Source organism: Theropithecus gelada, chromosome 15 (genome assembly GCF_003255815.1).
Source record: "Theropithecus gelada isolate Dixy chromosome 15, Tgel_1.0, whole genome shotgun sequence".
NCBI classification, from domain to species: Eukaryota; Metazoa; Chordata; class Mammalia; order Primates; family Cercopithecidae; genus Theropithecus; species Theropithecus gelada.
Window position 1 is genome coordinate 41,909,620 of NC_037683.1, and position 17,700 is coordinate 41,927,319.

The 17,700-nt window shown below is 43.1% G+C and overlaps 1 protein-coding gene across 3 annotated transcripts in view; it reads right to left on the reverse strand.

Moving 5' to 3' along the window:
* The window catches only part of TGFBR1 (transforming growth factor beta receptor 1), a 50,264-nt gene extending 40,500 nt beyond the window's left edge, over positions 1-9,764 (reverse strand). For all 3 annotated transcript variants that reach the window (XM_025359867.1, XM_025359870.1, XM_025359868.1), the window contains exon 1: positions 9,562-9,764. In XM_025359867.1, coding sequence (XP_025215652.1) covers positions 9,562-9,658 — 97 coding nt within the window. In that variant the 5' untranslated portion in view covers positions 9,659-9,764. The remainder of the gene's footprint in view (positions 1-9,561) is intronic.
* Positions 9,765-17,700: the final 7,936 nt, after the last annotated feature.

The window sequence follows — 17,700 nt, forward strand, 5'->3', positions numbered from 1 at the left end:
AAAAAAAAAAAAAAAAAAAAAAAAAAAAGAAAGATGGAGGCAGCAGCACTAAATTGAATCCTCAATACGTGTTAAAGGGGAAGTCTCGGAACAAGAATCAGATTATTGCCAGACCCAGTAATAACCTCTTACCACTTGGAGATTCTCCCTGTATTATAATCTTGGCGTTTGGGGTTCCACTTTATTAAGGAAGGTGGCAGCCTCCTCATGAATTCTCGATAGGCAATGAGATCTATGCAAATTATCAGTCTTCCTTACTTGCTTTGGTTACCAAAAAACTCAGAGCTAAGTAAGTACTGTGTTCAAGTTCTAAAGCTTTCCTCAGCTAAACTTACGGATAATTGTTATCTTTCTCTTTGCCTTTTTAACTACTGATTCTTATCTTTTGTGGTCAGATTTGGTCTTACTGAATTTGGTATTATTTCAAGCTTCCAAAATCCTTTTTTGGAAAATGACCGGAATACAAGACAATCAATGGATAAACTAACTTTTCTCATATAATACAGGAGTTACATGATACTGCTCATCTTGAAGCCATGAATCCTAGGGATATTTAGACTATATTTGGCTAAAATTGGTAAGCAAGGAAGCTTGGACTCTGCCCAAAAGTACAGAATTCTAGAGGAGAAACAGAACTTAGAGATAAACAAGTCCAGCCTCCCACCTAATGTAAGAAATTCCTTCTACAATTTCTCAGACAGGTTATCTAGCCTCTGCCTGAACAGTTCCAGTGTGACAGGGAACATACTACCTTACAATGTTCCATTTTGACAGCTATGGTAGATAGTCATTCCTTACATTGAGTTGAATTCTGCCTTTCAGTCTACCAATTAATTCTAGTTCTTCATTACACTGACATGTATTTCTTCTTTCAGAAGACATTCTTTCACTTATTTAAATATATAATAATTCCCCTTCATTGAATACCTACTGGTGTCAGGCTATGTACTAAGTGTAAATACTACTGTACACTATCTTCACAACAATCAGGTAAATTAGGAAGTATCCTCTTTTGAAAAGTGAGTCACAGATACACCGATTAGACTCTAATTACAGCCAGGTATGTTGGGGCTTATATACTACTCCTATAAACAAAGATTTCATTAAATTTCTGACAACCAAGTCACATGAATTGAATCTGCCTTCAAAACTGAAAGAAAAATTTAAGTTAGATCAATCCAAACAGAAAAGGAGAGATGGTCTAGGGATACAATGGCACCAGTGTTTGGTTTACTGGGAAAAACAACAGGAAAAGCATTTAAAAGGATAGCCATCAGGGAGCTCCAGGAGATAGTAAAGCTGACACCTGTAACATCAGCAACCATGACCGGAGGCCTAGGCGGCAAGCAGGAAACTTCCTCTCTTTTATCTCAGCCAAGAACCGCGCTTGCAAGAGATCAAACGCATTACTGCAGAGAAAGCTGCACCGTCTGAAGGTTAATTTCAATACAACCAGAAGATCACGAGTAATTCTGATTATATACGTCTTTACTAAGAGAGGTGGGAGAAACACAGAAAGCGTGAACCTGCAAAACAGGAGAGAACTATATCCCAGCAAACGGACCAGGACTCCAGATATAGGCTAGGACTAAATAAAAACTCCATTTAAGGTAGTGTTTTGGGACACTAGAATCCTCCCACCCTCAAAAGAGAAAAAGAGAGAGAGAGAGAGAATATGAGGTGAATGCTAGATGCTAGTAGCCACTTCTTCGCTTAAGGTTCTCTCCCATTTCCAACTAGGTTCCATTTTTTACCTTTGCTGACTACTGAGCAATTTTATTTGGCTACCTTCACCTCAAACTCAACATGCTTAAACCAGAATTCATCTCCCCTTAATCCTCATGCCAAATTACTCATTAAGTTAAAGGCATTATCCAGCCTTAAAAAGCTTGGAGTCATTCTTTTTTTTTTTCATGGAGTCATTTCTGTACTCCACCTCTTTACAGCTAAAACCTACTGCCACTCAACAAATATTTACTGAGTGCCTAGGATGCACCAGGCACTTTCTACACACTTGAGATACGTTAGTGAACAAAACGAAGACATTCACTTTCACAAAGTTTAGAATGATAGGAAAGAGACAATAAACAGTAAATAAGTATATATGATAAGTAAATACAGTATGTTAGAAGGTATTGTTACAGAGAAGGAAAGCACTGTAGGATGATGACACCATTTTAAAAGGTGGCAGGATAAGCCTCACTGAGAAAAAGGTGCCATCTGAGCAAAGACTTGCAGGAGGTGAGGGAGGAAGCCATGCAGGTATGTGAGGGAAGAGCACACAAGCAAGGGAACACTCACACACAGGCCCTACTACCAATTCCTCTGATTTCTTTGTTTCAAATGTCATACAGTCACCATTTCACCCGTTCCCAATGCCATCAAACCAACTCCAAAATCTCCCTGGGTAGCCACCCTGACCCATTCCCTCTGTGGCACAATTAGACATTCTTTTTCCACATTAAAACACTCACCTGATTTTCAAGGCCCATAATTCTCTGCGCCCAACCTTTACACCATGAACTTCCATTTCTCCCCTTAGAATTCTTGAAACCTAGAATGTTCTTTCTCCACATACGCCATCCTTTCCAGCTAAGAGGTGCCTCCTTTCCACGACACATCCACTCAAAGCCCTATCCTCCTTCAAGGCAGAGAGATCAAGTCCTACCTCCTCTCTGTAAAGCAGTCCCTGTGGTTGCTAGTACTGAGTCTGTAGTCATATTTCCTCAGCATCAATTTTTTAACAAGCAAGACTGCCTCTCACTTTTCCTATATTTCTCATCATGTTGATCACTACTAAATATTTGCTAAGAATAGATGAGCTATTTCCTCTGTAACCTGAAGCTCTTTGTCAATTTAAACACTTTTATTAGCTTTCATAAACTGCTGAAATAGAATGATTAAAGAATGGTTTGTTGTTGGTTTTTTGGGGGTTTTTTTTGTTTGTTTTTTTTTTTTGAGATGGAGTTTCACTCTGTCGCCCAGGCTGGAGTGCAGTGGCGCGATCTCAGCTCACTGCAAACTCTGCCTCCTGGGTTCAAATGATTCTCCTGCCTCAGCCTCCCAAGTAGCTGGGATTACAGGTGCATGCCACTACGTCCAGCCAATTTTTTGTATTTTTAGTAGAGACGTTTCTTTTATTTTTTGAGACGGAGTCTTGCTCGGTCGCCCAGGCTGGAGTGCAGTGGCGCGATCTTGGCTCACTGCAAGCTCCGCCTCCCAGGTTCATGCCATTCTCCTGCCTCAGCCTCCCGAGTAGCTGGGACTACAGGCGCCCACCACCATGCCCGGCTAATTTTTTGTATTTTTTAGTAGAGACAGGGTTTCACCATATTAACCAGGATGGTCTCGATCTCCTGACCTCGTGATCCGCCCGCCTCGGCCTCCCAAAGTGCTGGGATTACAGGCCTGAGAGACGGGGTTTCATCATGTTGGCCAGGCTGGTCTTGAACTCCTGACCTTGTGATTCACCCGCTTCGGCCTCCCAAAGTGCTAGGATTACAGGTGTGAGCCACCGTGCCCAACCCAAGAATGGTTTTTTATACTTAAAAAAAAAAAAAATGGGTGCGAGATTTGCTACAATGTTAATAATGGCTGGTGATGGCTTGTTTTCTTTAATACAAATTTTAAATCCTGTGCTTATGTTACTTTTAGAGGAAAAGAATTTGCTATGAATATATGTATAAATCAATACTAATAATAAGTAATCAACTATCACTGGACTTGTCAGGGAGACTCAAATTACCTAAAAATATAATGTTAAAGAAAGACTGTTAGTATCTGAATAGCCCGCAGTTGCAAAGAAATAGTAAAACTGTAATCAAGACAATCTGAAGCAAATTCTCATGGTTTGCAAAAAAGAAAAAGGAAACTTTCCTGCTGAAGTGGCTCTAACAATGTATTTACTCTATACGAAAGCAGCATGGACGCACGTGACCCCATCATAAGTAGAGGAGCATTTGCATAGGAAAAGAGCACATACCCTGGAGTGCTCACATGCAGGCTCCACCTTCCATTAACAGCATAACTTCAGTTTCCTGGTCCATAAAATGGAAACAAAAACGGTCTTCTTTCATAGACATGAACTAGGTTCCAACCTGAGTAAAATTATGTCAATTCTGCCTACCCAGGCAGATGGGGTTTATGGTAATACAAAATCATTTGAGTCTCAGTGGTTGAACTACTGTTAGTCTACATCTGTGCCATTCAAAGCAGTGTCTTCCTTTTATATATGTATTTATGATTAGAGGATGAAAAACAAAATACTAACACCTTTGGATAATGTTTAAGAGAGCTGAAAAGAATCTTGGGGTAGAGCCAATGTTACCAAAACCTACAGTTATCTTCTGAGCACTGGTCACCTGTATCTGGGAAAAAATGGACTTAAGAGTTTGGAAATTAACCAGCAAATAAATAAGTTTTGGTACTCTATACAACTACCATTCAAGTTTGGTTATGAGAATTAAATGATGGCATATTAGCCATGGTCAAAGAAAAAAAAAGAGAGAAGAGAGAATTAAACGAGACGGGTAGAATACGTAGCACATTCTTGTACCCCTTCAAGAAATTTCAAAGTAACCTGTGTGTATACTCTGCAAATCAATTTTTTTTTTAAGTTAGATTAGAAATCATTCCTTGAGGGAGCAGCTTTACAAAAGACTTGATCTGATCTATAAAATTGGACCATAAAACCAACTGGACTTCGTCCACTAGTATTTAAGAAAGTGATGTCTGAGATGAATAATTACAAGCCTACCAACCAATTTTCTTCATGATGAAGAAGGGTAGCCACAAGAAACTTACCTGGAAAGCAAACAAAACACATAAAATTGGATCTAATTCAGAGCAGCAAACAATTTTAATGTTTATGGAGACTGCCTGGATTTGACATTGAGAAAATTCAGTTAAGAATGGTACTAAATATTATCCTAAGTATTGCAGTTAGGCTGGGCCAAAACAAATCATAAATTTTGAGAAGACTCCAAAAATTTCCTCAAGCTAGTTCTATGGGACAAAGCATAAAAAAATCCCTGAGAAATATGCCAGCATCTGCCCTCAATTCCAGAAGCAGGAAGCAAAGATGTGACCCAATCACATGATATCAAACCACAGTCCATCTGTTCAGAGAACTCTGTGTTACGTAAGCCATGATCAAGGAAGAACTGCAAAAGGCAAGAGGTTTGTCGACATTTGCAAGGGGCTCTGTGGTTTGAAGAGACACGTTCTTACATTAGAAGGGCCATCCATAGGACAACAGCATTTTCAAAATTCCACTTATTACACATGAACATATTTGGTGCAATAAAATGACACTACCAGAATGGTGATGAGTCCCTGTAACTGTTCAACTAAGGCCTAGAACCTTTCAACAGGGGTCTTCCTCACATGAGCGGCCCTCCTCACAGGAACAAGATTTATCCTCCTCTTGATTATTTTTAATGTCAATTCCTCTCTTAATTTCAACAACAAAGCGGATCATCTAATATTCTAAACCAAGGCCTTTTAATTACACCCCAATTCAATTAACCGTACTTACTCAAGACCATCTTCCAAACTACTATAGGCCTACTTTTCTCAATCAATAAGTATTATACCAGGTCCTTTTATCAGCAATTAAAAAAAAAAAAATACTGACCTTTCCCTTGAGGACTTTAAGGCTTTAATCATTCCCTCTCTCCTCTACCTTTAGAATTTACTTTTCATAAATTCTGTGAAGTTCAGGGCCTACTTCACTTAAGTAAGTCACTCATCCTTCCATGGATGCCAACACCTACCCCAACCCTGTCCCACCCCCACCTCCAAGTCCTGCACATTTTAAAGCACCATACAGGGCACGAGATATGGAATCAGAAAATCAAAGTTCCTTCTCTGTTCTGCCCCTGTGTCACCCTAACAAATTCACCTGAGTCGTTTTTTAATCTGTAAATTGAAGTGATAATATACTTAGGACTTCCAACATTTGACTGCCTAGCCCTACTGGCCATCCCATAATGTTATTCTCCCTCACTCATTCCACTTTGATTACTTTTGTTTTGTTTCCAGCTATGTACTATAGCTTTTAGGATTGGGAAAAAAATGATAGAAGTTAAAACATCCAAATTCCGCAGTACAGAATAAGGAACCTAACTCGGAAGAGTAACTTGCCAGTCAGTAAAAGCCTTGTTTCCTCCTTTGGAGTAGACCCCGGGACAGTTGGAGACACAACTTTAAGAGAACTTTCATACTCATCAAATCCCCCTCTGAATTCTACCCACCCTTCAAAGTCAGTTTAAGTTCTAAAGTGTCCAGGAAGCTTCCCCCATTCATTCCAGCCTACACTAATCATTTCCCTTTTTGAATACTAATGCCTCCCTACAAGAATTATATTAAAAATATTTAACAACTGGCACTACAAGGGTACCAACCAATAAGAAAGGATGTTTAACCAAAACACACATGGCCCAGTGGAACTACTTGAACATCAGTCCTGCTCATTAGTAACAACACAGAATAGCAACCTCAAACTCAAATACCACTTTCTCATGTGATCCTCACAATCTCATGAATTAGGCAAAAGTAGGTATTGGCCCTATTTTCTGCATAACTGCTGGTGAAGGTGGGACTAATAACCAATTGCTTTCAACACACCATACAACTTTTCCTGATTATTTATACGGAATTATAAGTTAATATTGCATAAACCGGACTTACATAAAACAGTATAAATACTAAAGGAATGCTCAAATAGAAATCAACAAGCATTTATGTGGAACAGAATATAAAACACAGTGCTAAGTTCTGAGGCCATAAAATAAAGAAATGGCATGAATCTTGTCCTCTGGGTACCTATAACACAGTCAAGTATTGTTAAGTAGCAGCACAGGCAGTAGAAATGGACAACACAAACTGTTAAGTGTTGCAGAGTTCTGGAAGACAAAGAATTCAAGAACTAAACCAGCACAGGAAGTCAGGGCTGAGAACTTCTCACACTCCCATAACAGGGGCAAAACTAAACGTGTAGTGAAAAGGCTGAACAGTCAGGAGTCAGTGAGAAAGAGAAATTGTTTGAAGGTCTGCAGTCATGAGAAATGAGATCCCTGGTAGGATACTCAGAGATGGCCCCAATCATAAGCTGCTCAAGTGTGGTTCTAAGTGCTGAATACAAATGGGAAATCTTATAAACCTTCATGGGGATGGCTGAGGAAGATTAGTTTGGCAGTAGCCCATAGAAAAGCCTAGATGAGAGAAACATGGGAAAGCAACTAGATTTGGAGGATAACAGGCAGGATTAAGCTGAAGGCTGCATACCAAGAAAGGAGGAGACATTCAAGAGGCATTCATAGAAAGAAGAGTTGGATTGGGGGCATGTTTTCAAAGAAAAAAAGTTATGAAATGGCAGAAAGGAAGCAAACAGCATTCTCAGATGGGATACAAACATAGACATAGTGGTACTAAACTGTGTACTAGGGACAAGGAATCCATTTCCCTAGAGAAATCTATGTTGGAGAGAGAAGTTGGGCAGACAACAATAAAACATACTCAGAACATAAAAAAGTGCAAGTCTTTAAAAGAGAAGCCAAATTACAGAGGGGGAAAAAAAAGCATTTGACCTTTTTCAGAATGTCTTTTAAGGGTGGACTGAGGCATCATCATAACCAACAAGGAAGGCAGACAAGCTGAGGCAGTCTGGGCTTAGAGTAATAAGCACCTGGACAGCTTTGTATTGTGTGCACGCCAAGGAGACTGTAAACTTCTCCAGGACATGGACTGAGCAATGTTCTGTATATTCAACTAAGTCCACTACTGTTACTTGAATACATGAACACTTCTTATGCTACTTTTGGTGGAAAAGAATGCACTGTGCTATTCAAGTTAATAGTGGTGTGGAAATGTTACCTGTGTTTCATGCCTAACTATACTGATTCTCCCAAATGTCCACACAGTTCTCTTGCCTTCCTCCCTAGGCCAATATCAAAAATCCATTGTTTCCTCTAATGCAGGAGGCCCACGTGAAGGGACTCAGGAATGTGCTAAGAGTCGGAATGAAGCCTATCTGATATTCAAATCATGAGGACAGAATCTAAAGTGAATAATAAAGACCAATTGCTCAGCAGACGACTGAAGAAGAAAAATGGGCTACGCCAGATAGTATGATGTATATATATTAATATATAAGATATACAGGTTTTGAAAACTGAGATCTGAGTGAAAATCCTAGCTTTAGCACTTAGTTATTGGGTACTTAATGTGTCTGCACCTCACTTTTCACATCTGTAAAGTGGGGCAAATGCCACTACTCCTGAAAGTTTAGTTGTGGTGATTAAATAACGTACTTATACAATTGTGTACTTTATGCATTTACATCGCAGTAATGCATAATACATAGATGGTAGCTATTAGGACTAATTATAATCGTCAGTCTTGATTTTTTAAAAAAAATTTCAACATCTTGTGTCCAGTTTCAGAAACAGAAATGTACTTTCACTGCATTTTAGTCGCTAACACTGAGGCTCTCTGTATTTTAGCTTCTAGTGCCTCAGTTCAGCTGCTAACAAAGTTTTTCACTCATCCCTTCGAGGATGCCAACCACCTACCCCAACCTGATTTAATATTTAGAAAAATTCAGCGAATATTCTTCCTTGAAAACCAGCTACACAGATGTCTGATTCAAACTATTAACTGTCACTCAAGAAAAGGAATATCGCGAGTGATGGTCTTTCGAAGAAATAAAAAGCGTTTAATCAATTCACAGTCATTCCCAAAATTTCCAAACCCCGCAGAACGAGCAAACGTTCAAGTTTCCACTACGAAAACAATCCGTAGCCTTCTGGTTACTGGACTCACTTCAACACTCCCCAGACGCACGAAAGAAGAAACATTCCGCGCATCTCCGCGCTTCCTTCTTCTCACACAAAGCCCCCCTGGCTGGAAGAGCAGCCCCTTCCAGCAGGGTCGGGTCGGGTCGGGTCGAGCCGGGCGGGAGTTACGGCGGCCTGTGGACCCGGGGGGTCTCACCACACTTCGCCCCCGACTCCCACTGGCCGAAGCCCTAGCGGCTCGGAGCTCACACCCCGCCCAGCAGCCGCCTTCCACCCCAACCTCAAACCCCGCCCCGGGCCCGGCAGCCTTGGGCACGGACCCTCTTGGGGCGGGGGTCCCCGGAACAAGGTCACGCCGTGCCGAGGGGGCGGCGGCGGGCAGCCACCGCTCTGCCAGTCCCCGCCGGCCTCACACTCTCCGCCCCTGGCCCTCGCCCACTCACACCCCAGAGGGCAGCCCCGGACCTCGGACGACTCCGCCCGACTCCACCTCCCCGGGGAGTCCCGAGCGGGGCGGCCTCGGGCAGCAGGACACGTCCGCCCGCGGCCGGACACACGCCCCTGCCCCGCCTCCGCTCCCCGCTTGCGGTTCGCACGGCGGCCGCCGAGCCCCGCGAGGCCACGAGAGCCCGGCCCGGCCCCGGCGCAGCCACCTGCGCCCCCGGCCCCGCGCCATGTTTGAGAAAGAGCAGGAGCGAGCCAGAGGCCGGGCCCGGCCCGCGCGCCCCGCAGTCGCCCGCCCGCCCGCCGCGCCGCCGCTCACCCGTCGCCCCCGGGAGCAGCGCCGCCGCCGCCGCCGCCGTCGCCGCCAGCACGAGGAGGAGCAGCTGGGGACGCGGAGCAGCGGCCGCCGCCTCCATGGTCCCGCCGCCACCGCTTGTGGCCCGGCCCGGCCCGGCCGCCGCCTCACCCCAGCAAGCCTCGCCTCGCCCCACCTCCCCCGCCGCCGCGGCGGCCTCGCTCCGGCCCTTTGTAACTGCTCGGGGGACGCGCGTCCATTGGCTGCCGGGCTCCCGCCGGCCCCGCCTCCCCGCCGCCGCGAGCGGCCGAGCGGGACCCAGCCGGGAGCCCCGCCTGCGGGACCGCCGGGCAGCCAATCCACAGCCGCGGGCGCCGGTTTCTGGCCACGCCCCATGCTCTCCGGGGGCCGGGCCGCCAGACGGCGGCCCCGGCCGGATCGGCTGTCTGCTCCCGGCTCCCGGCTCCCAGCTCCCAGAGGCCGCGTGGGGGCGGGATCTGCCAGCCAGAGCACCGCTGAGCCGCTAGTCCCGGAGGGCCGGGTAGAGTGATGGGTGTGTCTGTGTGAGTCTCTTTCGGAAAAAGGCTGCGGCCGCTCGAGGCTCTTTTCTTCTAACCTCCTCTAGGCGCGGAAGATCTGGTACTTCCTCAACCCCACCCTGACCCCATTCACAGCCCCGCACCGGCAATCCCAGCACATGCCACCCCGATCCGCTGCAGCGCCAGGCCCCTGCATCCACTTCAGCTTCCCCTCTCCAAGTCCACGCATCAACTTCAGCTTTCCCCCGAAGATCCCTCTTCAGTGCCCTTCACATGCGACTCACTCTCCTATTTCCTCCTGCGCCCAGCGGTCACCCCAAACCTAGCTCCCCCACCCAATTCCAAACCTAGAAAGTCCTCAGATCCCAGCCTCAGACCCAGATCCTGAGCCGAAACACACCTCCAAATAGCCTCCCGCCTCCCTCCAGCACAGACCCAGGATGGGGATCCAAACCGCTCTCCTCTCATCCCCATTCCCGATCCAGGTTGGGAAGGGAGGGTCCCCACCCCAAACCCTCAAAGGAGAGGTTCCCCCTTCTTAGCACCCAGCCCCCGTGGGGCGGAGGGGGAGCAGTCATCATTACTTTGAGCTGTGTCTGACACTCCTGTATAATAATCCTGAGGTGTCACTAAAAACCCAAATAAACTCTACGTTTTCATTCTGAATTCCTAATTTACTGCGAGACGCTCCACCCACCTTCCCTCTGCGACGCCAAAATGAGCTCCAGATTTGTAATTCTTCCTGTCAGACTAGTCCTTTCTTCAGACACAAACACAGCCAAGGAGGCTGTTACGTAGAACAGAGAATATTTTTCCGCAGAACCTTTTAAGGAGGAAGTTTTATTTTCTTTTTTTTTTTTTTTTTTTTTTTTTTTTTTTTTTTTTTTTTTTTTTTTGAGACGGAGTCTCGCTCTGTCGCCCAGGCTGGAGTGCAGTAGCGCGATCTCGGCTCACTGCAAGCTCCGCCTCCCGGGCTTACGCCATTCTCCTGCCTCAGCCTCCCGAGTAGCTGGGACCACAGGCGCCCGCCACCTCGCCTGGCTAGTTTTTTGTATTTTTTAGTAGAGACGGGGTTTCACCGTGTTCGCCAGGATGGTCTCGATCTCCTGACCTCGTGATCCGCCCGTCTCGGCCTCCCAAAGTGCTGGGATTACAGGCTTGAGCCACCGCGCCCGGCCCAGAACCAGAATCAGAACCAGCCTCTAATGCCAATTTGTGCACTACTTTAAAATCACTGGGTGAGCATTTTCCGCACCTGTGAAGGCTTCCTTCCGGGAGATGAAAAGGGAAAGGGCGTGGATTTTGGAGCTAGGATCTGAGACCCGCGCGCTTTCTCCCTCCTGTCTAGGACACTTACTTAAGCAAGTCAGCTAACCTTTCTCAACCTCCAACAGACTCAGAGGCCTGCAACTTGCTCTAGACCGCAGCTCCAGCAGCCTCAGCAACAAACATCCCTCTTGCTCAGGCTGAGGGATTCCAGAGAGACGGCTTCTGGCAGGCTCCAGTCCCAATTTGCCCTCTCAGTTCCAGTTTCTTCAATGGAGATTTGGTGGGCTTTGTGCCACCTGAGGTCCCTAGACTGCCTTTTTGCTGCCCTATTTGCAATGTCTTGCGTAAGATAAAAGCTAATGAGATTTTTATTGTATGAATGAATAAATGATCTCAGAAAGTGACTGTTTTTCTCTGGCCATTAGCTTCCTCATCTCTAAAATGTAAATAATAATAGTACTTACCCCGTTTATAAATAAAAGGGATTGAATCACTTGTCTTGGGCCCCTTAAATGACGTAATGTGTCTGGTACAGTGTCTGGAACATAGTAAATATTTAGCTAATGCCATTTTTTTGCCCATCCCCTTCCAGCTCTGTATGATTCTAATCAGCATGTATGTTCATGTTCGTCTGTGCCTTTGACGTACGGAGCCTAGATTAATCAGTGTTAATCACACCTCCAGTTCCTTAACATTTTCCATGGAATTGAGTAGATTCAATAGGAAGGAAAAACAGACTATTTTTAAGTTGTATCTTCCTGATACTAGGAGGAAATTTCCATGAGCCACAGATCCATAAATAAACCACACTAGAATGGAACACTAAATTATTAGTTTAAAATCATAGTTCCCAAATTGTAAAGTCTCTCCAATTACCTGGAGAGCTTGTAATAATGCAGGTTCCTGGGTCTCACTGGGCCCTAGCAAGTCTGCTTCAGTTCATCTGGAGAAGGTTCAGGAATCTGCATTTGTAATAGACATCCCAGGTGATTCTGCTGCAGGTGGCACCAGGCCTGCTTCAAAAGACACTGCTTTACTTAAAATTCAGTAAATAAAAATGCATGACCTTATCTGCCTTTTGAGAAAGGTTGGATGGGCAGTAGAAAGAAGCCTCTGGCTTTGGAGGCCTACAGATCCTACTTGAAATTTTGGCTCTGCCATTCACTAGATGTGGGTCTGGGTCAGACTGCTCTGAAATTTAGCATCCCCCAGGGTAAAGGGAGATATTGTTGTGAGGTCTAAATGAGCTATTGCACATTAAGGAATCTGTCATAAATGTTAATTCCCTTCAGTTTTTACAGACTTACTTCTTGTTTAAAAGGCTTACATGTTATTTACTCCAATGTCTTGATTTAAAGGGGAAGAAACTGAGGATCAGTTCCCCAGCAAGTCAGCTGCAGAGCTAGGACTAGGAGTCTCACTCCAGTGCCTTCTTCCCTGTGTAATGTTGTCTCTTAATCTTTATGCCAAGGACATTGTTTGCTTTTCCTGTTGGATTATTCCCTTAAGTAAGAGGATTTCTCCAAAATAGAGAGCAGAGACTGCTAGTCATTTAAACTACTCCCATTCTTACATTTGCTTTATAACTGAGTCCTGATTTTCTTTGGGAAAGCAGTTCACCTAGAAAAAATTATGTATCAATTTCCCAGGCTCCTTGTACCTAGGTATGGCCATGTGACAGAGTTCTGGCCAGCGACATGTAAACAGAAATCTACTTTCCACGAGGTGGAGCCTGTACAAAAGATCCTTCCCAGTTAAAAAAAGAAGAGACTAATATTCTCTCTTTCTCCCTGGAACATGGTTGCAATGCCTGGAGGTACAGCAGCCATTTTGTAAACATAAGGGTGATAGCCAAAACTGAGGATTGTAGAGAGAAAAAATGGAGAGAGTCTAGGTTTTTGATAAATTTCCTGAACAGCTGCACCAGCTCTATAATGCTTATTTCTTATTATATGAGAAAAATAAATCTATTTTTTATTTACCTTAGAACACTTCTATTCTACTCATTTGCCCATCCTATTTATTGTTGCATATTTTATTTCTATCTTATTTTCTAACCTACAAGACATTATTGACTTATACCATTATTAGCTATTGCTAATTCTTGGTGCGCCTAACTGAAAAACAAACTACCTCAAAATTTAGTGGCTTAGAATGATAACCATGTATCATTTTTCATGAGACTATAGGTAGGCCGGACAGTTTTTCAGGTTTAGGCCAATTTATGCGGATTTCCGCTGAGCTCACTTATGAGTCGGCTGTTGGGTGGAAGAGGGTAATGAGCTGGATCAGCTCCTCCATGTGGTTTTTCATCCTCCAGCAGGCTAGCCTAGGCTTGTTAACATGACAGTTCAGAGGTCCAAGATAATGAATGAAAGTGTGCAAGGGCCTTGAGTCTAGGTTTAGAACTGGCACCGGCCAGGCATGGTGGCCCATGCCTGTAATCCTAGCACTTTGGGAGGCCAAGGTAGGGCGATGGCTTGAGCTCAGGAGTTTGAGTCCAGCCTGGGTAACATGGCAAAACCTCTTATCTACAAAAAATACAAAAATTAGCCAGGCATGGTGGTTCATACCTGTAGTCCCAGCTACTCAAGAAGCTGAGAGGTTGGAGGATCACTTGAGCCCAGAAGGTCAACACTGCAGTGAGCCATGATTACACCACTGCACTCCAGCGGCGACAGAGTGAAACCCTATCTCAAAAATAAGACAAAACAAAAAAACACCCACTGGCACAACATCTCTTCTACCATATCCCATTGGTTTGGGCATGAACTGGGGCTGAGCCCAAATTCAAAGGGTGGGGAAAAAGACTCCATTCTTTTTTTATAAAAAGGAACTGCAAAATCACATTGCAAAGAGGCAAGGATATCAAGAGAAAATAAGTGTGTACATGCTTACAAACACTTCTTTTTTCCACCCCCATGACCCATACACCTTCTGCTAGGCCCACTTCCAACATTGGAGGTCACATTTCTTTCTTTCTTTCTTTCTTTCTTTCTTTCTTTCTTTCTTTCTTTCTTTCTTTCTTTCTTTCTTTCTTTCTTTCTTTCTTTCTTTTAATTATACTTTAAGTTCTGGACTACATGGGCAGAACATGCAGGTTTGTTACATAGATATACACGTGCCATGTGGTTTGCTACATCCATCAACCCGTCATCTACACTAGGTATTTCTCCTAATGCTATCCCTCCCCTGGCTCCCCACCCCCCGACAGGCCCCAGTGTGTGATGCTCCCCTCCCTGTGTCCATGTGTTCTCATTGTTCAGCTCCCATTATGAGTGAGAACACGTGATGTTTGGTTTTCTGTTCTTGTGTTAGTTGCTGAGAATGATGGTTTTCAGTGTCATCCATGTCCCTGCAGAGGACGTGAGCTCATCCTTTTTTATGACTGCATAGTATTCCATGGTGTATATGTGCCACATTTTCTTTATCCAATCTACCATTGATGGGCATTTGGGGTGGTTCCAAGTTCTGCTGTTGTGAACAGTGCCACAATAAACGTACATGTGCATGTGTCTTTATAGTAGAATGATTTATAATCCTTTGGGTACATACCCAGTAATGGGATTGCTGGGTCAAATGGTATTTCTGATTCTAGATCCTTGAGGAATCACCACACTGTCTTCCACAATGGTTGAACTAATTTACACTCCCAACAACAGTGTAAAAGCATTCCTATTTCTCCACATCCTCTCCAGCATCTGTTGTTTCCTGACTTTTTAATGATCGCTATTCTAACTGGCATGAGATGGTATCTCATTGAGGTATTGATTTGCATTTCTCTAATGACCAGTGATAATGAGCTTTTTTCATATGTACAAACACTTTTTAACCACTTTCTCTGATCTTCGTTTCTTTTTACCTCTCAGACTTTCTACTTCAAATCACTGTCATTATTCTTGAAGTTTATCTTTTAAAATTTCTTTTAGCGAGAGTCTACCAGTGGCAAATAATCTGTTGTTTGACTGAAAATGTTTTATTTAACCTTCATTTTTGAACAATGTTTTCACTGAACATAGCATTCTAGGTTGATAACTGTTTTCTCTCAACAATTGAATGTATCATTTCACTGTCTCTGCCTTCCATTGTTATTTATGTGAAATTAGATGGTAGTCTAATGGTTTTTCCTTTGTAAGTAATCTGTCTTTTCTCTCTCTTTTTTTTAATAGACTTCATTTTTTAGAGCAGTTTTAGGTTCACAGCAAAATTGATGTGAAATTACATAGAGTTTTCATATATTCCCTGACTTCACCCACACTAACAGCCTTTCCCTCTGTCAACATCTCCTACCAGAGTGGTACATTTGTTACAATCAATGTACACTGTACAATGTAAAAAATTACACTGTCACATCATCCAAAGTTCACCTTTGGATTCACTCTTATTGTCTGTGGGTTTTGATGAATATACAGTGACAATATCATGCAGAATATTTTCACTGCCCCACCTTCAATCACAAAGATTTCCTACTATATGTTCTTCTAATTATTTTATAGCTTTAGCTTCTCCGTCTAAGTCTTTAAGCCATCTTAAATTAACTCTTATGTATGATGTGAGGTATGAATCAAAGTTCAGTTTGTTCTATACTGACATCCAGTTGATCCAGCATAATTTGTTAAGATTTGTTAAGAAAATTTCCCCAACGAACTACACTGGTGACTTTATAAAAAATCATTTGTATATTTGTGGATCTATTTATGGGCTCTCTTTTCTTCCCATTAGTCTATCTGTTTATTTTAATGCCAACATCACTGACTTGATTACTGTACTTTATGGTAAGTCTCAAAATCAGGTAGAACAAGTTCTCCAGATTTGTTCTTCTTCAATATTGTTTTGCCTATGCTAAGATATTTATAGTTCCAAGTAAGTTTTAGTGATAGTTTGTCAATATCTACAAAAAAGCCTGCTATGCTTTTTATTGGAATTGCAATATATAAATCAATTTGTGGAGAATTGACATCTTTACAAGATGAGTCTTCTTATCCATGAGTATGGTATATTTCTTCATCTATTTTGATCTTTAATTTTTCTCAACAATGTTTTATAGTTTTTATTGGTAGGGGTCTTTCATAACATTTGTTAAATTTATTTCTAAGTAAGTTTTATCAAGGATTTGCATTTATTTTTGCTACCTGGACCACTACCAGTCTTTTATTACTCTAAATTATTGACTTGAGTTGTGTTATTGTTTGAGACAGAGTCTCACTATGTCCCCCAGGTTGGAGTGCAGTGGCACTATCTCGGCACACTGCAACCTCTGCCTCCCGGGTTCAAGCAATTCTCATGTCTCGGCCTCCTGAGTAGCTGGGATTACAGTCCTGAGCCAGCACGCCCAGATAATTTTTGTTTGTTTCTTTTTTTAGTAGAGATGGGATTTCACCATGTTAGCCAGGCTGGTCTTGAACTCCTGACCTGAGGTGATCCACCCGCCGCAGCCTCCCAGACTTGAGTTTTTTAATTGTTTATTGTTTGGACCATATAGGTAATATGAATTTGGGTTTTAAGCAACATGAGGGACAGAGAGCTTGTGGTTCCAAATTCTCAGTGATGACATTATTTCTCCTCTTCTGCTAGGCACCTGGGTTTTTACACCCTCCCAGCAGTTGATGGGACTAGTAGTTGTTTCTGGTTCACCCTTTCATTGGAAATGTAAACCTTGGGAGTCTCATCTTTGTGGGGGAAGTGTCCAGGGGCCTTGGATGGCCCCTGATCTTTGTCTCCCATTTCCTGTGCCCTGTGAGACCAGACAACAGAAGCTGAAGTTCATCTGGTTCAATAAATGCTGTAAGAACAACAGGCAGTTGCAGTGCTCCTGAGTTCTTTCTTTCACTTAGAATTTCGGCCTGAGAGTCTCCTATTTTCTTGCCATCTCATAAATGCATTTAGAAAGATACAATTCCCCTGTATTTTTACTTTTTGTCTACGGAAAGGTCAATCAACTAATGACCAGGAACAAAACGACTACTACCTAACCTCCTCCATTATACGGATAAACTTAAAAATCACTACCAAGTTCTCTGCGGTAACAGAACACAATTGTAACTGGCATAGGTATCAAAGACGATTGAAACAAAAGCTATTTTTCCAATACAGTACCAGAGAAATTCAACTTCTGGCATTGTCTCTGCAACTTCTCAAACATTAAAAATATGCTCACAGGCTGTCTATCCCCATCCCCGTCTTTCAAGCTGGTTTCCCCAAATGCTTGGGTTACTTTAGGAAAATGTTTTATTTTGTTTTGTGTTTTGTGTTGTTTTGTTTTCACACAGATTTTTGTTGTTAATGTCTAATTTAAAATACACTATGGATATAGAATTTGACCTGTGGACAAATACTTTTTTTCTTTTTTTTTTTT